We start from the raw sequence: 22,805 nt of genomic DNA, 5'->3' as shown, positions 1-22,805 counted from the left end.
CTAGGTGAGTAATCACACTATTGTGGTTATCTGGTTAATTAAACTTTTTTTCTATAGTTCCTCTGTATATTCTTGCCACCTCTTCTTAATATCTTCTGCTTCTGTTAGGTCCATACCGTTTCTGTCCTTTATTGTGCCCATCTTTGCATGAAATGTTCCCTTGGTGTCTCTAGTTTTCTTGAAGAGATCTCTAGTCTTTCCATTCTAGTGTTTTCCTCTGTTTCTTTGCACTGATCACTTAGGAAGGCTTTCTTATCTCTCCTTGCTATTCTTTGGAACTCCGCATTCAGCTGGATATATCCTTCCTTTTCTCCTTTGCATTTTGCTTCTATTCTTTTTTCAGCCATTTGTAAGTCTCCCTCAGACAACACTTTTGCCTTTGTTCATTTCTTTGTCTTGGGGACAGTTTTGATCACTGCCTTCTGTATGATGTCATGAACTTCATCCATAGTTCATCAGGCACTCTGTCTATCAGACCTAATTCCTTGAATCTACTTGTTACTTCTACTGCATAATCATAAGGGATTTGATTTAGGTCATACCTAGTGGTTTACCCTACTTTCTTCAATTTAAATCTAAATTTTGCAATGAGTTCATGATCTGAGCTACAGTCACCTCCTGGTCTTTTTGCTGACTGTATAGAGTTTCTCCAACCTTGGCTAAAAATAATGTAATCAATCTGATTTCAGTAATGACCATTTGGTGATGCCCATATGTAGAGTGTACTCTTATGTTGTTGGAAGAGGGTGTTTGCTATGATCAGTCGGTTCTCTTGGCAAAACTCTGTTAGCCTTTGCCCTGTTTCATTTTGTTCTCCAAGGCCACACTTGCCTGTTACTCTGGGTATCTCTTGACTTCCTACTTTTGTATTCCAGTCCCCTATGATGAAAAGGATATCTTTTTTTGGTGTTAGTTCTAGAAGGTCTTGTAGGTCATCATAGAACTGTTCAACTTCAACTTCTTCAGTATTAGTGGTTGGGCATAGACTTGGATTACTGTGATATTGAATGGTCTGCCTTGGAAGGGAACAGAGTTCATTCTGTCTTTTTTCAGATCGCACCCAAGTACTGCATTTTGGACTCTTTTGTTGACTATGAGGACTACTCCATTTCTTTGAAGGGATTCTTGCCCAGGATAGTAGATATAATGGTCATCTGAATTAAAATTTCCCATTCCTGTCCATTTTTGTTCACTGATTCCCAAAATGTGTTTGTTCACTCTTGCTATCTCCTGTTTGACCACTTCCAATTTACCTTGATTCATGGACCTAACATTCCTGATTCCTAAGCATTTTTGTTCTTTACAACATCGGATTTTACTTCCATTACCATTCACATGCACAACTGCACACAGTTTTAACTTTGGTTAAAGTTCGATTTCTTCATTCTTTCTTGAGCTATTTCTCCACTATTCTCCAGTAGCATATTGGGCATCTATCGACCTGGGGAGTTTATCTTTCAGTATCATAACTTTTTGCTTTTTCATACTGACCATGGGTTGCCAAGACAAGAATACTGAAGTGGTTTGTCATTCCCTTCTCCAGGGGAACATGTTTTATCAGAAGTATCCTCCATGACCCATCTGCCTTGGGTGGCCCTACATAGCATGGCTCATAGTTTCACTGAATTAGACAAGGCTGTGATCCATGTGATCAATTTGTTTAGTTTTCTGTGATTGTCATTTTCATCCTGTCTGACCTCTGACAGATAGGACTAAGAGGTTGTGGAAGCTCTTTGATGTGAGAGACTGGCTCTGGGGAATTTAGGTTTTGTCTGATGGGTGGGGTTGTGCTCAGTAAATCTTTAATCCAATTTTCTCTTTATGCATGGGGTCTGCATTCCCTGAAGCAAACCTATGTTAGGTGTAATGGCAACCTCCTTCAAAAGGACTTATGTCAGTACTGTTGTATTCAGTGCCCCTGACCCTGCATCAGGCCATTGTCAACCCATGCCTCCACCATATCATAATATCATATGATAGCTGTCCTTCTCTGACTGACTTCATTCAGTATGACAATAAATAGTTCCATCCATGTTGCTGCAAATGGCATTATTTCATTCTCTTTAATGCCTGCTGAAGCCCCAATACTTTGACCATTTGATGTGAAGAACTGACTCATTGGAAAAGACCCTGATGCTGGGAAATATTGAAGGCAGGAAGAGAAGAGGACAACAGAGGATGAAATGGTTGGATGGCATCACTGACTCGATGAATATGAGTTTGAGCAAGCTCCAGGAGTTGGTGATTGACAAGAAAGCCTGACGTCCATGGAGTCGCAAATAGTTGGACACGACTGAGCTACTGAACTGAACTGAAAATGAAACCCACTGGAGAAATCATAAAATCAAAGGTCACAGGAGTTAAGGGCACCTTCAAGACCACAGATTAATTAGTGACTAAGTTAAGATGTGAAAGCCAGTACTCCATGTCTACAGAGCCCTTGTTCTTTCTATCCTACCTTACTGCTTTGAGGAAGTGGAAGAAGATAAACTTCAACCTTCCTGGATGGGGTAAGAAAATGAGTTTAGGTGAAGAAAGTTAAGGTCCAAAGTCCTTGGCCTTAGTATTTCCACATGCAGTTGTTATTGGTATTAGTTACATGTGGATATTTAAATTAAAATGAAATAAAATTTACAATTCCATTTTTTGGTCATACTAGCCACATCTTAAGTGCTCAGAAGCCACAAATTGTTGACCAGTGGCTACTGTAATAGAGACTGCAGATATACAACATGTTCATCACTGCAAAAATTCTACTAGGCAGCACTACAGAAACAAGAACTTTACATTCACACCAACAAAGCAAGAGGGTTCTCTTTTCTCTATATTCTTTCCATCATTTATTGTTTGTAGGTTTTTTGATGATGTCCATTCTTGCCAGTGTAAGGTAATACATCATTGTGATTTTGATTTGCATCTCTAATAATTAGTAATACTGAGCATCTTTTCATGTGCCTCTTGGCCATCTGTATATCTTCTTTGGAGAAATGCCTATTTAGGTCTTCTGCCCATTTTTTGATTGTTTTTTTTCTTTTTTTGTTATTGAGCTTCATGAGCTGTTTGTATACTTTGGAAGTTAATCCGTTGACAGTTGCTTTATTTGCAAATATTTTCTCCCACAAGGAGGGTTGGCTTTTCATCTTGTTTATGGTTTTCTTTGTTGTGCAAAAGATTTTACAGTCACTAAGAAGAACAGTATGGAGGTTTCTTACAAAACTAAAAACAGAACTACAATGCTGTGCTGTGATTAGTCACCCAGTCATGTCTGACTCTTTGTGACCCCATAGACTGTAGCCTGCCAGGCTCCTCTGTCCATGGGGATTCTCCAGGCAAGAATACTAGAGTGGGTTGCCATGCCCTCCTCCAAGGGATCTTCCCAATCCAAGGATCAAACCCAGGTCTTCCACATTGCAAGAGGTTTCTTTACCATCTGAGCCTCCAGGGAAGCCCAAGATTACTGGAGTGGGTAGCCTATCCCTTCTCCAGGGGAACTACCCAACCCAGGAATCAAACTGGGGTCTCCTGCATTGCAGGCAGATTCTTTACCAGCTGAGCTACCAGGGAAGCCCCAGAACCACCATATGACCCAGCAATTCCATACTGGGCATATACCATAAGAAAACCACAGTTCAAAAAGACATTCACCCCATTGTTCATTGCAGCACTGTTTACAATAGCCAGGACATGGAAGCAGCCTAAATGTCCAAAGACAGATAAATGGAAAAGAAGATGTGGTGTATATACACAATGGACTATTAATCAGTCAAAAAGGAATGAAATTGGGTCTCTTGTAGAGACATGGATGAACCTAGAGTCTGTCATACAGAGTGAAGTAAGTCAGAAAGAGTAAAACAAATATGGTATGTCAATGTATATATGTGGAATCTAGAAAAATGGTACAGATGAACCTATTTGCAGGGCAGGAATAGAGACACGGATGTAGAGAAAGGACATGTGGACATGCAGTGGGGCAGGGAGAGGGGTGGGATAAAATGGCAGATTGGGATTGGCCTATATACTAGACTGGCCGAAGAGTGCATTCAGGTTTTCCCCTTATACCTTACAGAAAAACTCAAATGAACTTTTTGCCCAACCCAATACACTATCATGTGTAAAAGAGATAGCTAGTGAGAAACTGCTATACAGTACAGGGAGCTCAGCTCAGTGCTCTGAGGTGATCTAGATGGGTAGGATGGGGGGAGGTTGGGAAAGAGTTCCAAGAGGAAGGAGATATATGTATACATGTGGATATATGTATACATGTGGCTGGTTCCCTTTGTTATATAGCAGAAACAAACACAAAATTGTGAGGCAACTACAGCCCACAAGAAATAAAAAACAAGAAATAAGAACTTTGACATGTTTAATAAGTTCACACAGGGACTTTGGTGTACCTTCAAGTTTGTAAACTACTGGCTTTCAGGGATATGTGTGTGCTATAATGAAGCTGGCCCTTACATGGGATGGCAGCAACTGGATCAGAAGCCAAGAGGATAGGGATAGAGATTCCAGTGAGGGGACAGAGGAAGGGAGGGAGAGAGAGAGAGAGGGAGAGGGAATATGAATATGCATATGAAAGTTAGACAAACAGATAGATAACAAAAAGGGGAGAAATAAACAGAGGGAGAGTAATCAATCCCAAGGGAGCAGTTTCATCCACTGAACTGAGTCTAGATCAGTCCAGCTACTTATTCTAACACCTTGGGACTGTCACAGGTATAGCCCAGGAAGGTTGTTATTTCTTCATGGAAGTGTCCTCTACCTTATCCTAAGGGCCCTCACAGGGACCATCAGAGCTGGGCCTACCTCACAAATGTCCTTTAGGTGCTTGATGTAATGACGCTCGGTGCTCATGATCTCATTGATGACGTTGGCCCGCATCTGGTCCCGGTTTTGGAGTGGCCGGCCCAGACAGAGGCAGTCTGAATTGGGGTCCAGGTGCCCATTCTGAACGTCACTGGGCCCTTCCTCTACCCCATCCTCCTGGTTCACCCATAGCTGTAGAGGCAGGCAGAAGAAAAATAATGGGTTAGCTTCCTTTTTTGAGAAGTTTTCAGCCAGGTAGAAAAAGGATAAACTAAAATCTTCAGGTATTCATAGAGCCAGAACCTTCAAACAGAGCCCTCTTAAACTGAATGCCAGCACTGGCTCTAGGGTGATTTGTTGGTCTTATCTATGAGTCTATTCCTCTCTAGGCCTATAGTGACCTATCCATATAATGGACGATGGAGAAGAGTAGGACTAAATCATCTCTGAGACTTCTTGGCTAAGAAGGTTTCAGAGGAGAAAAGAGTTATGGCAAGCAGAACTCATTTGTGCTGGAGCATATTGAGCCATCACAGCTGGATCAAAAAATACAGATTAAATTATAATCTTGGGAGGTGAAGGATCCAAGATGGTGACATAAGAAGACCCTGATCTCACCTCCTCCCATGGACACACCAAATCTACACCTATATAGAGAGCAATTTTAAAACTGGACTTCATTTTATTTTTACAGAGCAATTTTTGAGGGCTGATTGGATAGTTACTGCACATAAAAAGGACCAGATAGAAATGGGTAGTAAAGATGGAAGCATGATATCTATGAACCACACCTCTGAAGTAGCAATTTGCAGTAGTGAGGGATATTGCTGAGGGTCATAAGCAAAGACTCACCTAAACCCAGCAGGTTAAAGAGCAGACACACAAACTTAGAGAACAAACTTATAGTTACCAGAGGAGAAGGGTTGGGGAGGGATAGATTGGAAGTCTGGTACTGATATGTACACACTGCTGTATTTAAAATAAACAACAAGGACCTACTGTACAGCACGGGGAACTGCTCTATATCTGCTCAATATTCTGTAATAACTTAAATAATTTGAAAAAGAATAGATATATGCATACATATAACTGAATCACTTTGCTCTACACCTGAAACACAACATTGTTAATCAATTATATTCCAACATAAAATGAAAATCAAAGAAGTAAAAATAAAGAGCACCTAGACTATACAGTAAGGAAATCCATTTGCTAACACAAAAGCTTCACTACCACTAAATCAATCTTACAAGAAATATTAAAGGATATTCTTCAAGTGGAAAAGAAAAGCTCATAAATAGAAATAAAATCTATGAAAGAAAAAATCTCAATGGTAAAGGCAAATATAGAAAAGGCAGTGTATTAGCCACTTAAAAAGCAATGAAGGCTAAAAGACAGAAACAGAATAACCAACTATAATTATACTAACTTGTTAAGGGATATACGAAATAAAAAGAGGCAAAATGTGACATCAAAAACAAAATGTGAGGTGATGGAATAAAAGTGTAGTGCTTTGAGAATGCCTTCAAACTATCAGTGTAATAGACAGCTATATATTGTTGTTCGCTGTTCAGTCTCTAAGCTGTGGCTGATACTTTGCAATCACATGGACTACCTTCACTGTCTCCCGGAGTTTGATCAAATTCATGTCTATTGATTCAGGGATGTTAGCTAACCATATCATTCTCTGTCGCCCTCTCCTCCTTTTGCCTTCAATCTTTCCCAGTATCAGGGTCTTTTCCAATGAGTTAACTCTTCACATAAGGTGGCCAAAGTATTGGAGCTTCAGCATCATTCCTTTCAATGAATATTCAGGGTTGATTTCCTTTAGGATTTACTTGTTTGACCTCATAGTCCAAGGGATTCTCAAGAGTCTTCTCCAGCACCACAGATCAAAAGAATCAATTCTTTGGGGCTCAGCCTTCTTTATGGTCCAACTCTCACATCTGTATGATTACTTGAAACACCAGTTTTGACTATACAGACCATTGTAGGCAAAGTGATGTCTCTGCTTCTTAATACACTATCTAGGTTTGTCATAGTTTTCCTTCCAAGGAGTAAGTGTCTTTTAATTTCATGGCTGCAGTCACCATCTGCAGTGATTTTGGAGCCCAAGAAAATTAAATCTGTCACTGCTTCCACTTTTTCCAATTGCCATTCCACAATTCTAATTGCCATGAAGTAATGGACCCATATGCCATGATCTTAGTTTTCTGAATGTTGAGTTTTAAGCAAGTTTTTTCACTTTCCTCTTTCACCCTCATGAAGAAGCTCTTTAGTTCCTCTTCACTTTCTGCCATTAGGGTGGTATCATTTGCATATCTGAGGTTGTTGCTATTTCTCCCAGCAACCTTGATACCAGCTTGTGATTCATAGAGCATGATATTTCACATGATGTAATCTGCATATGAATTATGTAAACAGGGAATCAATATACAGCCTTGATATATTCCATTCCCAATTTGGAGCCAGTCAGCTTTTCCATGTAAGGTTCTAACTGTTGCTTCCTGACTCACATATAGGTTTTTCAGGAGACAGGTAAGGTGGTCTGGTGTTCCCATCTCTTTAAGAATTTCTAGTTTGTTGAGAACCACACAGTCAAAGGCTTTAGCATAGCCAATGAAGCAGATGTTTTTCTGGAATTCCCTTGCTTTCTCTATGATCCAAGGAATGGTACAAATTGGCCTCTGGTTCTTCTGCCTTTTCTAGACCCAGCTTGTGTCTCTGGAAGTTCTCAGCTCAGGTACTAGTGAAGCCTAGTTTGAAGCATTTTAAGCATAACCTTACTAGTATTTTAAATGAGCAATACTGTAGAATAATGTGAACATTCTTTGACATTGTCTTTCTTTGGAATTGGAATGAAAACTGACCTTTTCCAGTCCTGTGGCCACCTCTGAGTTTTCCAAATTTGCTATATTGAGTGCAGCATTTTCACAGCATCATATTTTAGGATTTGATATTTTTCAAAACAAATAGTTCAGCTGGAATTCTATCACTTCCACTAACTTTGTTTGTACTAATGCTTCCTAAGGTCCACTTGACTTCACACCACAGCATGTCTGGCTCTAGATGAATGACCACAATATCGTGGTTATTTGAGTCATAAAGACATTTTGTATAGATTCTCTGTGTGTTCTTGCCACCTCTTCTTAATCTCTCCTGCTTCTGTTAGGTCCTTACTATTTCTCTCCTTTATCATGCCCATTCTTGCATGATATATTCCCTTGACCTCCTCAATTTTCTTGAAGAGGTCTCTAGTATTTCCCATTATACTATTTTCCTCTACACATTTGCATTGTTCATTTAAGAGAGTCTTCTTATCTCTCCTTGCTATTCTCTAGAACTCTTCATTCAGTTGGTTATATCTTTCCGTTTCTCCCTTGCTTTTCACTTCTCTTCTTTCCTCAGCTATTTGTAAAGCCTCCTCAAACAACCACTTTGCCTCTTGCATTTCTTTGGCTTTGTGGTGATTTTAGTGACTGCTTCCTGTACAATGTTATGAAATGCTCTCCATAGTTCTTTAGGCAATTTGTCTATCAGATCTAATTCCTTGAATCTATTTGTCACCTCCACTGTATAATCATAAGGGATTTAATATAGGTTATACCTCAATGACCAAGGGATTTTCCCTACTTTCTTCAATTTAAGCTTGAATTTTGCAGTAAGGAGTTGATGATCTGATCCATAGTCAGCTCTAGGCCTTGCTTTTGCTGACTGTATACTGTTTCTCAATCTTAAGCTTCAAAGAATATAGTCAAACTGAATTTGGTATTGACAATCTGGTGATGTCTATGTGTAGAGTCATCTCTTGCATTGTTGGAAAAGGGTGTTTGCTATGAGCAGTATGTTTTCTTGGCAAAACTCTGTTAGCCTTTGCCCTGCTTCATTTTGTACTCCAAGGCCATACTGGCTTGTTCCTCCAGTATTTCTTGACTTCCTATTTCTGCATTCTAGTCCCCTATGATGAAAATAACATCTTTTTTGGTGTTAGTTTTAGAAGGTCTTGTATGTTGTCATAGAACTGATCAATTTCAGTTTCTTTGGCCTCAGTAGCTCAAGCAAGACTAGGATTACTGTGACGTTGAATGGTTGCCTTGGAAATGAATTGAGATCATTCTGTTATTTTTGAGGTTGCACCCAATTACTGCATTTCAGACTCTTTTGTTGACTGTGAGGGCTATTCCATTTCTTTTAAGGGATTCTTGCCCACAGTAGTAGGTATAATGGTCATATGAATTAAATTTGCCTATTACTGTACATTTTAGTTCACTGATTTCTAAGATGTTGATGTTCACTCTTGCTATCTCTTACTTGACCATGTCCAATTTACCTGTATTTGTGGACCTAATATTCCAGGTCTTAAGCAATATTGTTCTTAATAGCATCGGACTTTACTTTCACCACCAGACACATTCATAAGTGAGCATCGTTTCTGCTTTGGACCCATTCATGGATCAGAGCCTTGTGGCAAAGGGAATTGTGTAACTCAATGAAGCTATGAACTATGCGATGCAGGGTCATTCAAGACAGATGGGTCATAGTGAAGAGTTCTGACAAAACATGGTCCACTGGAGGAGGAAATGCAAATCACTCCAGTACTCTTGCTGCTAGAACTCCATGAACAGTACGAAAAAGCAAAAAGGCATGACACTGGAAGATGAGCCCCCAGGTCAGAAGGTGTCCAATATGCTACTGGAGAAGAGTGGAAGGCAATTACTAATAGCTCCAGAAAGACAGCTATATACAGGTGGATATATATGAACCTCATATCAACTATAACTCAAAAACCTACAATTGGTACACAAAAAGTAATGAGACAGAAATTCTAACAAAACACTAAAGAAATCCATCAAACTCCAAAGGGAGAATCCAAGAGAAGAACACAGGAATAGAGAAGACCAAATAAACCCAGAAAATAATTAACCAAATGGCAATAAGTGCATATCTATCAATGATTATTTTAATATAAATGTACTAAACACTCTATGTAAAAGATATAGGAGAGCTGAATGAATAAAAAACACAACCCATCTACATGCTGCCTACAGGAGACTGACTGAAGGTCTAAAGGCACATGTAGACTAAAAGTAAAGGGATGGGAAAAAAAATATGCCATGCAGGTTAAAAAGAAAGAAAGAAAGAAAGAAAGAATCTGGGGTGGCAATATTTATATCAGACAAAGCAAACTTTAAAACAAAGACTGCAACAAAATACAAAGAAGGGTAACACATAATGATAAATAGATCAACACAACAAAAGGATTTAACATTTGTAAACATTTATGCATCCAACATTAGAGCACCTAAATATATACAAAATACTAGATAAAATAAGACAAAATCAACAGTAACACAATAATAGTAGGGGACCTTAATATCCCACTTACATCATTTAGACAGAATATCAATAAGAAAACAATAGCCTTAAGCAACACAGTAAATCAGAAATGGACTTAATAGATATATATAGAACATTCTATCAAGAAACAACAGATTGCACATTCTTTTCAAGTGTACAGGAACATTCTTCAGGATAGATCATAGGATGCCACAAAATAAACTTCAATAATTTAAGAAAACTGAAATCATATCAAGTATCTTTTCCATATACAAGGATATGAAACTAGAAATATAATACAAGAAGAAAACTGTAAAAAGCACAAACACATGGAGAATAAACAACATGCTACTAAAGAACAAATGGATCAATGAAAAAAATTGAAGAGGAAATTTTTAAAAATTCCTTGAGACAACTGAAAATGGAAACACAACTGTACAAAATCCATGGGATGCAGCAAAAGGAGTTTTAAAAGGGTAGTTCATACTGATACAAGAAAGAAAATCTGAAATAAACAACCTAACATACCATTTAAAGGAAGTGGAACAATAAGAACAAACAAAGCCCAAAGTTAGCAGAAGGAAGAAAGTAATAAAGATCAGAGTGGAAATAAATGAAATATAGATTTAAATATAGGGAAAAAAGCAATAAAATTAAGAGTTGGTTTTTTGAAAAGTTAAAGAAAATAGACAAACCTTTAGCACAAGTCTAACGTTTCATAGGATTCACAATTCTACCAAATATTTAAAGAAGAGTTAATACCTATCCTTTTCAAATTATCCCCCAAAATTAAAGAGCAAGGGACACATCCCAACTTATTTTATGAGCCCAGCATTACCCTGAAAGCAAAGCCAGATAGTCACACATGCATGTGTGCACACGCACACACACACACACACACACACACACACACACACACTCATACACACAAATTACAGTCCAAAACATCTGATGAAAACAGATATCAAAATCTTCTACAAAATATTACAAAATTCATTCAACATTACATTAGAGGGATCATATACCGTGATTAACTGAGATTCATTTCAGGGATGCAAGAACATTTTGAATTTCATAAATCAGTGTGATACACCGTATTAACAAAAATAAAAGTAAAGATCATATGATCATTTCAGTAGATGCAAAAATAACAGTTTGGGCACACCTGAAACTAATACAGTATTGTTACTCAACTATGCTCCAATACAAAATAATTTTTTTTTTAGGAAAAATTTTGGTTTTGATGTTGACAAAAATGACTACCAATTTAACATAAAAATTCTCAACAAAGTGAGTACAGAGGGAACATACTTCGTAATACAGGCCATATATGACAAACCTACAGCCACATAATATCCAATGGTTAAAATCTGAAAGTTTTTCCTCTAAGATCAGGAACAGGAGAAAAATAACAACTTTCGCCACTTTATTCAAAATAGCATTGGAAGTCCTAGCCACAGCAATTAAGCAATAAAAAGAAATGAAAAACATCCAAACCTGAAAGAAAGAAGTAAAAATATCATTATTTGCAGATGACATGATACTATATATAGAAAATCGAAAAGACTTCACTAAAAAACTCTTAGAACTAATAAATGTATTCAGTAAAGTTGCAGGATACAAAATGAATACACAGAGATCTGTTTCATTTCTATAAACTAATAACAAATTATCATAAAGAGAAATGAAGAAAATCCCATTCACAATCTCATCTAAAAGAATAAAATTCCTAGGAATAAATTTATCAAAGGAGGTGAAAGACCTCCTATATACTCTGAAAACTATAAGACATGGAGGAAACTGGAGACAACTACAAACAAATGGAAAGATAGATGATGTTCATGCACTGGAAGAATCACTATCATTAAAATGTCATACTACACTAAGCAGTCTATAGATTCAATGAAATCCTTATTAAGTACCAATGACATTTTTCAAAAAACTAGAACAACTAATCCTAAATATTGTGTGTAACCACAAAAGATACCAATTAGTCAAAGCAGTCTTGAGAAAGAACCAAGCTTAAGGTATTGAGCGTCCTGAATTGAAATTATAATACAAAGCTACAATAAACAAAACAGTATGGTACAGGAACGAAAACAGACACAAAGATCAATAGAAAAAAAAGACAGAGTCCTGAAATACACCCATGCTCATATACCAAACCAGTCTATGACAGAGAAATCAAGAATATACATTTGGGAAGGAAAACAGTCTTTTCAATAAACGGTGTTAGGAAAATTGGATGGCTTCCTGCAAAATAATGAACTTGGACCATCTTCTTATAGCATATTCAAAAACAAACTCAAACGTGATTAAAGATTTAGATGTAAGACTTAAAACCATTAAACTTCTAAAATAAAACAGGCAGTATATCTTTGCAATGGTCTTAGAAATCTTTTTGAATATGTCTCCTCAGGTAAGGGAAACAAAAAGATAAATAAGTCAGACTACATCAAACTATAAGGCTTTTGCACAGCAAAGGAAACCACCAACAAAAGGAAAAGACAACCTACTCAATGAGAGAAGACACTGCAAACAATATATCTGGTGAGGGGTTTATTTCTGTTTTATAAGTAAATTCATTAGCATCATTTCATTTTAGATTCCACATATAATGGATGTCATACAATATTTCTCCTTCTCTGTCTGACTTATTTCACTCAATATGACATTCTATAGGTTCATCCATGTTGCTTTGGGGTTTTTGTATTTTTGTTTGTTTTATTTGCTTTTATTTGTCATGATTTTTGTCTGTTTGTATATATTATTTACCTTTTATTTTAAATAAAAAAAACTTATATAAATAAGGAGAATTCAAAAGTAGTCTCCAATATCTCCCACCTCTGTGATATGCATGCCCTTAATAATCCTTCCAAGTTTGAATAGGTTGGTTTTATCCCTATGATTAGGGTATATTATATGGTTGGCACTGCGAAAGTAAGATTATCCAATTGGCCTGACCTAATCACATGAGCCTTTAATAGAAGACAGTTTTCCAGTATGAAGTTTCCTCAAAAACTTAGAACTATCATATGATTGAGCAACCCACTCCAATATTCTTGCCTGAAATTCCATGGACAGAGGAGCCTGGCTGGCTACAGTCCATTGGGTTGCAAAGAATCAGACATGACTCAGTACACATGCACACACACGATTCAGCAATTGTGCTTCTGGGTATTTACTGGAAGAAAACAAAAACACTAATCAAAAAAGATATATGCATCTCTATATAAATTTCAGTATTATTTATAGTAGCCAAGACATGGAAGCAACCCAAGTTTCCATTAAATGATGAATGGATATAGATGAAGTGGCACACACACACAACAGAATATGACTCAGCTGTAAAAAAGAATGAAGGAGGGTCAAGAGAGTGGAATATGAGGACCTAGGGTTTACCTCTCTCCACAAGTACATTAAAAATACATCTACAAGTGAAACCACTCATGCAGAGCTTCTGATGAACATTAGCAGAGTACTTTCAACATCAAAAAGGACAAGAAAAGATTTCTGTGCAACCAGGTAGAACAAAGGAGAGAAAGGGAAGAAAAGAAGAAACCAGATGGGGCCTGTACTCCTGGTTGGGGGAGCTGGTTACCACTCCAGGGGAGGCTCCCTCACCAACAGTGAGATATGTTGAAATGGCAAGGGGGGAACTTTGGGAGCTACTAGAAGAAAGAGCAGTGGCTGGCCTGTGGCAGATAGGACAGAGCAAGAACAGCTGAGCCACAGCCTGATGTGCCCTAGACTGAGATGGGTGTCCAGCAAAGCAAGAGGAGGGCTGGGTGCTGGAGTGTGCAGTTAGGCAGGCAAACCTAGAGAGAGGCCTGCTGTTGGCTGTGTGGAGATAGCTTGATGTGATGGGTGTGAGGAGGTTAGCTGCAAGGAGAAAGCCTGAGGGGATGAGAGTTAGGAATTCTGCAGCTGGGAATGTTCCCGGAGGAAGCACTGACTGGCTTGGAAGCAAGACACCATTGTTGCGTGGCATGCAAGGTGTGTGGCTACTTTTTGTTGTTGTTCAGTTGCTCAGTCATGTTTGACTCCTTGCAATCCCATGGACTGGAGCACACCAGGCTTCCCTGTCCTTTACCATCTCCTGGAGCTTGCTCAAAGTCATGTCCATTGAGTTGGTGATGCCATCCAACCATCTCATTTCCCATCCAACTGTAGCGGCCTCATTTCCCACATGCCAGCACCTGTCTCCATGTGCACTGGGAGGGACTTCCACTGGAGTGACTGTGCAACAGTCTGTCACAGCCTCCTGACAGCCCCTGCCTCCACTGGCACCAGAGAGATCTCATCAGATAGAGCACATGCACTCCAGTTACGGCCGCCTCTTGCCCCTTCCACCTAAGCCAGCAAGTGTGCCTCAGTTAGTCGCTGCCTTTGCCCCCTCTTGCCTGAGAGAGGAGCAGAAGCCTGAAGGTGGCCCACATGTAGAGTTGGGGCCAAAAACAAAGCTGAGGCTGATTGTCTGTACTACTAAGGGAAAAACAAACAAACAAACAAATAAACACTGAAATCCCTCCATGCAGCTGCAGAAGATGCACATTAAATCTCTGTGATAGTCAAGGTAAACCCAGCCTCTGAGAAACATTTGAATGGAAAACAAACTAAGCCCAGTCTAATTTTAGTGGCTGTGGAGTTTGTGGGCACAGATATGTGGGAGTTAGGCCAGGTCAGAGTCTCAGCTGCCCACACCATGTCCATAGCATGTCCACAGACCAAACTGGAGGTATTGAAGGTCTTCCTGGGAAAGCGAAGGTTGACTGTGGCTCACAGTGGAGGAAAGGATAGATAGCATAAGCCTCAGGAATTTTTGTTTTCTTTTTTCTGCTGATTTATGTTTAATATATCTTGATTTTTCTATTTTTTAAATTTTTTCGTTTTCTTTTTCTCTTTTCTGTTGTCTTTATTTCATGGGTTTATTTTTTGTTTTCTTTGCTTTTTTAGTGTGCTTATTTTTTTCAGTTTTTTCAGTTATGATTGTAATATTTTGGTTTGCCTTTTTTCCCCCCAAATTTATTTATTTATTTATTTATTTATTTTGTATTGGGGTAAGGAAATGGCAACCCACTTCAGTATTATTGCCTGGTAAATCCCATAGAGAGAGGAACCTGTCAGGGAACAGTCTATGGGGTTACAAAGAGCTGGACACAACTTAGCAACTAAACAATCACCAATTAACAATGTTGTGGTAGTTTCAGCTGAACAGCAAAGGGACTCAGCCTTACATATACATGTATCCATTCTCCCCTAAACTCACCCTCCTATCCAGGCTGGCACATAACATTGAATAGAGTTTCATGTGCTATACAACAGGTCCTTGTTGGTTATTCATTTTAAATATAGCAGTAGGTACATGACCTTCCCAAAGTCCCTAACTATCCCATCCCCCGAGGAACCATAAGTTCATTTTCTAAGACTGTGTATCTCTTTCTGTTTTGTAAGTAAATTCATTAGCATCATTTCATTTTAGATTCCATATATAACAGATGTCATACAATATTTCTCCTTCTCTATCTGACTTACTTCACTCAATATATTCTATAGGTTCATTCTTGTTTCTTTCGGGTTTTTGTTTCTTTTCTTGTATTTTTGCTTATTTGTTCATTTTATTTGCTTTTATTTGTCATGATTTTTGCCTGTTTGTATATATTACTTACTTTTTTTTTTTTTTGGTCATGACATGCAGCTTGCAGGGTCTTGGTTCCCTGACAGGGGTCAACAAGCCTGGACTCCTGTGGTGGGAGCTTAGTCTGGCCACCAGACTGCCAGAGAATTCCCAGGCCCAGGTAGTATCAGTTGGTGTGAGCTCTCTCAGAGGTCTGCATCTTGGCACCAAGACCAGATCCACTAAACTGTCTGCAAGCTCCAGTGCTGGATGCCCCAGCCCAAACAAACAGCAAAACAATAACACAAACCCCACCCATTAGAGACAGTGTACCTCAAGTCATACTAAAACACCAGAAAATACATCCTTTGACATGGCCCTGGCCACCAGAGGAAAATGACCAAGCTCCACCCACCAGAATGCAAAAAATAGTCTCTCCCAACAGGAAACCTACACAAACCTTGGAACAATCTCATCCAACAGGGGGCAGACACCAAAAGCAAGAGGAATTACAACTATGAAATCTGTGGAAAGGAGACCACAGAGTAGGTTAGGCAAAATGAGATGACACAGAAACATACTGCATATGAAATAGCAACATAAAAAAGGTAAAAGACCAAACAAATGAAGAGGAAATAAGCAATCTACCTGAAAAAGAATTCAGAGTAATGACAGTAAAGATGATCTAAGATCTTAGAAATAGAAAGGACACAATGGATTAAGAAGATCAAAGAAATGTTTAACAAGGACCTAGTATAACTAAAGAACAAATAAACAGTGATGGACAATACAGTAACAGAAACAAATAAACCAACTAGGAGGAATCAATAGCAGAATAAATGAGGTAGAAGAAAAGATAAGTGAGGTGGAAGACAGAATGGTGGAAATCATTGGTGTGGAAGAGAATGAAGAAATAGAGTGAAAAGAAATGAGGACACACTCAGAAACATCTGGGACATTAAGAATGAAATGGCACAATATATTTCAAGTGATGAAAGGGAAGAACCTACAACCAAGAATATTCTACCCAGCAAAACTCTTCTTCAGATTTGATGGAGAAATCAAAAGCTTTCCAGACAAATGAAAGTTAACAGAATTCAGCACAACCAAACCAGCTTTAAAACAAATACAAAAGAAACTTTTCCAGGAAGGAAATAAGAGAAGAAAAAGACCTACCTACAGAAAATAAACACAAAACAATTAAGAAAAAGGTAATAGGATCATTTGCTAATAGGGCTTCCCTAGTGGTTCAGATAGTAAAGAATCCACCTGCAATGTGGGAGACCTGGGTTCAATCCCTGGGTTGGGAAGATCCCCTGGAGCAGGGCATGGCAAACCACTCCAGTATTCCTGCCTGGCAAATTGCCATGGACAGAGGAACCTGGCAGGCTACAGTACATGGGGTCACAGAGTCAGACATGACTGAGTGACTAAGAACAGCACAATAGGATCATCAGTTCAGTTCACTTCAGTTGCTCAGTTGTGTCCGACTCTGCGACCCCATGAATCACAGCACGCCAGGCCTCCCTGTCCATCACAAACTCCCGGAGTTTACTCAAACTCATGCCCATCAAGTCAGTGATATCATCCAGCCATCTCATCCTCTATCATCCCCTTCTCCTCCTGCCCCCCAATCCCTCCCAGCATCAGGGTCTTTTCCAATGAGTCAACTCTTCTCATGAGGTGGCCAAAGTACTGGAGTCTCAGCTTCAGCATCAGTCCTTCCAATGAACACGCAGGACTTATCTCCTTCAGGATGGACTAGTTGGATCTCCTTGCAGTCCAAGGGACTCTCAAGAGTCTTCTCCAACACCATTGTTCAAAAACATCAATTTTTCGGTGCTCAGCTTTCTTCACAGTCCAACTCTCACATCCATACATGACCACTGGAAAAACCATAGCCTTGACCAGATGGACCTTTGTTGGCAAAGTAATGTCTTTGCTTTTAAATATGCTATCTAGGTTGGTCATAACTTTCCTTCCAAGGAGTAAGTGTCTTTTAATTTCATGGCTGCAGTCACCATCTGCAGTGATTTTGGAGCCCAAAAAATAAAGTCTGACACTGTTTCCACTGTCTCCCCATCTATTTCCCATGAGGTGATGGGACCAGATGCCATGATCTTAGTTTTCTGAATGTTGAGCTTTAAGCCAACTTTTTCACTTTCCTCTTTCACTTTCATCAAGAGGCTTTTTAGTTCCTCTTCATTTTCTGCCATAAGGGTGGTGTCATCTGCATATCTGAGGTTGATATTTCTCCTGGCAATCTTATTTCTAGCTTGTGCTTCTTCCAGCCCAGCGTTTCTCATGATGTACTCTGCATATAAGTTAAATAAGCAGGGTGACAATATACAGCCTTGACGTACTCCTTTTCCTATTTGGAACCAGTCTGTTGTTCCATGTCCAGTTCTAACTGTTGCTTCCTGATCTGCATACATACATATTAATAATTACCTTATATGTCAATGGATTAAATGCATCAGCCAGAAGACATAGAGTGGCTGAGCATATGAAAACCTGTCCATGTTTGCACTTCCACTTACCACATCACTCTGCTTGATCCCTCAAATTGTATGCAACTATTTTATATTGTTAGGTTAATCATGTTCCAATTTTGGCTTTCAATTGTAATGGTCTTTTATTTTTTGTCAGGCTATTGATTGTGAAAACTGATAAACATCATTCACTATTGTGGTGATTTTGTAACTATTACTCACTTAATAACATTCTACTATGATTGGTCAACAGAAAAATAATAGAATTCTATATCACCAAATCCACCATGTAATAGAAAAACCTGTAATTACTTTTTCAATCCAGATACATACCAGAATTATCCTGATTTTTTAAAAAATGCAACTGCCCAGGTATTGCTTTTTTGCGACCACTCCAGATGCCTCAGAGGTTAAAGCGTCTGCCTGCAATGCAGGAGACCTGGGTTTGATCCCTGGGTTGCGAAGATCCCCTGGAGAAGGAAATGGCAACCCACTCCAGTATTCTTGCCTGGAGAATTTCATGGACAGAGGAGCCTGGTGGGCTACAGTCCATGGGATCACAAAGAGTCAGACACGTTTCTAATGAGCAGCCATGTTTAAATACAACTGGACTATATGAAGATATTTTACTTTTATCTAAATTGTTTCACTTTTGCTATTTCATATTCAGTGTTCCCATTTCATTTAGTTTATGCTTTCCAATTTCTCTATCTCTTCTATTTTTGATGCTATTTCTTAAGCCTTTATCAAGTGTAGTAGAAAAGCTCTTGTGTGTGTGTGTGTGTGTGTGTGTGTGTGTATAAAATCTATCATATAAATATTTTAGGAAACTTATGAAATTTTTCCTCACTGAAAAATTTATGACATCTTGATTCTACTTGTTTGACTTAGTATAAGTAGAATGGTAGATTTCTAATTTATTTTATCATTTTTATATTATAAAGTGAAATTATTAAAATCTGACCTAAATTTAGAGGTTTTCTTCCCAATTTAAACTGAATAAGAAAAAGTTTTCCACTGAGAAACTGAAAACACTAATCTTTTTAATCAACATCATGAAAATCAAACAAAATTGAATTCAGATAAATCCAAGCATACAATCAGCACAATTTTTTGAAAAGAATATTTCCATATATTAATGGAATTATTAATATAGTACTTTTTGTTAATGAGGATTATTAGAAATTGATTATACTTAGGATTCTTTTCATAATAACCTTATAGTTCAGTTTTGAGAAAAAGAAAAAAAAAAAAAAAACTACCACAATAAAGTAAAAAGCACACTTGCTGATGTCCAAAGAGGAACAAGCATTAAATGTTGAGTATAGCACTTGACCTCTTTGTTTCTTCTATTCTCACATTCTGTGATTTTTTTAAATATTTTATTTTTTAATTTATTTATCATAATTGGAGGCTAATTACTTTACAATATTGTAGTGGTTTTGCCATACATTGACATGAATCAGCCATTTTATTTTTTTAATTAATTATTTTAATTGGAGAATAATTACTTTAAAATATTGTGACAGTTTTTGTCATATGCCAACATGAATCAGCCACAGAAATACATGTGTCCCCTCCATCCAGAACTCTCCTCCCACCTCCCTCCCCATCCTATCCCTCTGGGTTTTCCCAGAACATGGGCTTTGGGTGCCCTGCTTCATGCATCAAACTTGCCCTCGTCATCTATTTTACATATGATAATACATGTTCCAATGGTATTCTCTCAAATCATCCCACCCTTGCCTTCTCCCACTGAGTTCAAAATCAGTTCTTTACATCTGTGTCTCCTTTGCTGCTCTGCATGTAGGATTGTCAGTACTATCTTTCTAAATATCACATATATGCATTAACATATAATATTTATATTCTTCTTTCTGAATTACTTCACTCTGTATAATAGGCTCCAGGTTCATCCACTTCATTAGAACTGACTCAACTGCATTCCTTTTTATAACCAAGAAACATTCCATTGTGTATATGCATCACAACTTCCTTACCTATTCATCTGCTAACATACATCTAGGATGCTTCCATGTCCTACCTATTGTGAATAGTGCTGTGATGAACATTGGACCACACATGATTTCTAGTTTTAAAAAATATATATGCAATAAGCAACAAAGTTTTACTGGGTAGCACAGGGAAATATAGTCAATATCTTGCTATAATCTATAAAAGAAAATAATTTAAAAAATAATATATGTGTATATGCATAAATGAAGCACACACAAAAAGAATTCTACTTTTTGAAATTTAATAATTTTTCTTTATTCCAGTTTTTCTAAATGTCCTATGGATATCAAAGAATGTCTGACATAAAATTTTAAGTATATTTGTGTAGATATAAGATTAATATAAATTAATATAAACAGAAATCTATTCTATTTAAATTATTGACAATTTTTTTTCATTTTTATTTTTATATTTTTTAATTTTAATTTAACTTATTTAATTGGAGCTAATTACTTTAAAATATTGTAGCTGTTTTTGCCATACATTGACATGAATAAGCCATGTGTTCCCCGTTCTGAACCATCCCACCTCCCTACCCATCCCATCCCTGAGGGTCGTCCCACTGCACCAGCCCTGAGCACCCTGTCTCATACATCAAACCTGGACCAGCAATCTACTTCACATATGATAATATACATGCTTCAATGCTATTCTGTCAAATCAACCCACCTCACCTTCTCCCACAGAGTCGAAAAGTCTGTTCTTTACATCTGTGTCTCGTTTGCTGTCTCGCATATAGGGTCATTGTTACCATCTTACTAAATTCCATATATAGGCGTTAATATACTGTATTGGTGTTTTTCTTTCTGACTTACTTCAGTGTGTATAATAAGCTCCAGTTGCATCCATCTCATTAGAACTGATTCAAATGCATTCATTTTAATAGCTGAGTAATACTCCATTGTGTCTATGCACCACAGCTTTCTTTTCCATTCATCTGCCGACGGACATCAAGATTGCTGCCATATCCTGGCTATTGTAAACAATGCTGTGATGAACATTGGGGTACACATGTCTCTTTCAATTCTGGTTTCCTCGTTGTGTATGCCCAGCAGTGGGACTGTTGGGTCATATGGCAGTTCTATTTCCAGTTTTTTAAGAAATCTCCACACTGTTCTCCATAGTAGTTGTGCTAGTTATATTCCCACCAACAGTGTATGAGGGTTCGCTTTTCTCCACAGCCTCTCCAGCATTCACTGTCTGTAGACATTTTGATAGCAGCCATTCTGACTGGGGTGAGATGGTACCTCATTGTGGTTTTGATATGCATTTCTCTGATAATGAGTGATGTTGTGATGTTGAGCATCTCTTCATGTCTTTGTTAGCCATCTGTATGTCTTTGGAGAAACATCTGTTTAGTTCTTTGGCCCATTTTTTGATTGGGTCATTTATTTCTCCAGAATTGAGCTGCATGAGCTGCTTGTATATTTTTTATATTAATTATTTGTCAGTTGCTTTGTTTGCTATTATTTTCTCCCATTCTGAAAGCTGTCTTTTCACCTTGCTTATAGTTTCCTTCATTGTGCAAAAGTTTTTAAGTTTAATTAGGTTCCATTTGTTTATTTTTGCTTTTATTCCTATTACTCTCGGAGGTGGGTCATGGAGGATCCTGCTGTGTCCGAGAGTGTTTTGCCTATGTTTTCCTCCAGGAGTTTTATAGTTTCTGGTCTTACATTTAGATCTTTAATCCATTTTGAGTTTATTTCTGTGTATGGTGTTAGAAAGTGTTCTAGTTTCATTCTTTTACAAGTGCTTCATCAGTTTTCACAGAACCACTTGTTAAAGAGACTGTCTTTTCTCTATTGTATATCCTTGTCTCCTTTGTCAAAGATAAGGTGTCCACAGGTGTGTGGATTTATCTCTGGGCTTTCTATTCTGTTCCATTGATCTATATTTCTGTCTTTGTGCCAGTACCATACTGTCTTGATGACAGTAGCTTTGTGTACAGTCTGAAGTCAAGCAGGTTGATTCCTCCAGTTCCATTTTTCTTTCTCAAGATGCAAGGGATTTCTATGTGTTAATTTTATATCCTGTGACTTTACTATATTCATTGATTAGCTCTAGTAATTTTCTGGTGGAGTCTATAGGGTTTTCTATGTAGAGGATCATGTCATCTGCAAACAGTGAGAGTTTTACTTCTTTTCCAATCTAGATTCCTTTTATTTCTTTTTCTTCTCTGACTGCTGTGGCTAAAACTTCCAAAATTATGTTGAATAATAGTAGTGAATGTGGGCACCCTTTCTTGTTTCTGACTTTAGGTGAAATGCTTTCAACTTTTTCAATCCCTGGGATGAAACCCACTTGGTCATGATGTATCATCTTTTTAATATGTTGTTGGATTCTGTTTGCTAGAATTCTGTTAAGGACTTTTGCATCTATGTTCATCAGTGATATTGGCCTGCAGTTTTCTTTATTTGTGGCATCCTTGTCTGGTTTTGGTATTAGGGTGATGGTGGCCTCATAGAATGAGTTTGGAAATTTACCTTCCTCTGCAATTTTCTAGAAGAGTATGGGTAGGATAGGTGTTAGCTCTTCTC

The 22,805-nt window shown here is 37.9% G+C and overlaps 1 protein-coding gene across 5 annotated transcripts in view; it reads right to left on the bottom strand.

Annotated features, from left to right (window-relative positions):
• ARHGEF9 (Cdc42 guanine nucleotide exchange factor 9) overlaps window positions 1–22,805 on the bottom strand; it is a 462,467-nt gene that overhangs the window by 106,306 nt on the left and 333,356 nt on the right. For all 5 annotated transcript variants that reach the window (XM_061136169.1, XM_061136170.1, XM_061136173.1 and 2 more), the window contains one exon: window positions 4,807–4,998. In XM_061136169.1, the coding sequence (XP_060992152.1) occupies window positions 4,807–4,998 (192 nt within the window). The remainder of the gene's footprint in view (window positions 1–4,806; window positions 4,999–22,805) is intronic.

This window comes from Dama dama, chromosome X (genome assembly GCF_033118175.1).
Source record: "Dama dama isolate Ldn47 chromosome X, ASM3311817v1, whole genome shotgun sequence".
In the NCBI taxonomy this organism is placed as follows: domain Eukaryota; kingdom Metazoa; phylum Chordata; class Mammalia; order Artiodactyla; family Cervidae; genus Dama; species Dama dama.
Note: the sequence above shows the minus strand (reverse complement) of the source record. Positions and strands in the feature narration are given on the sequence as shown.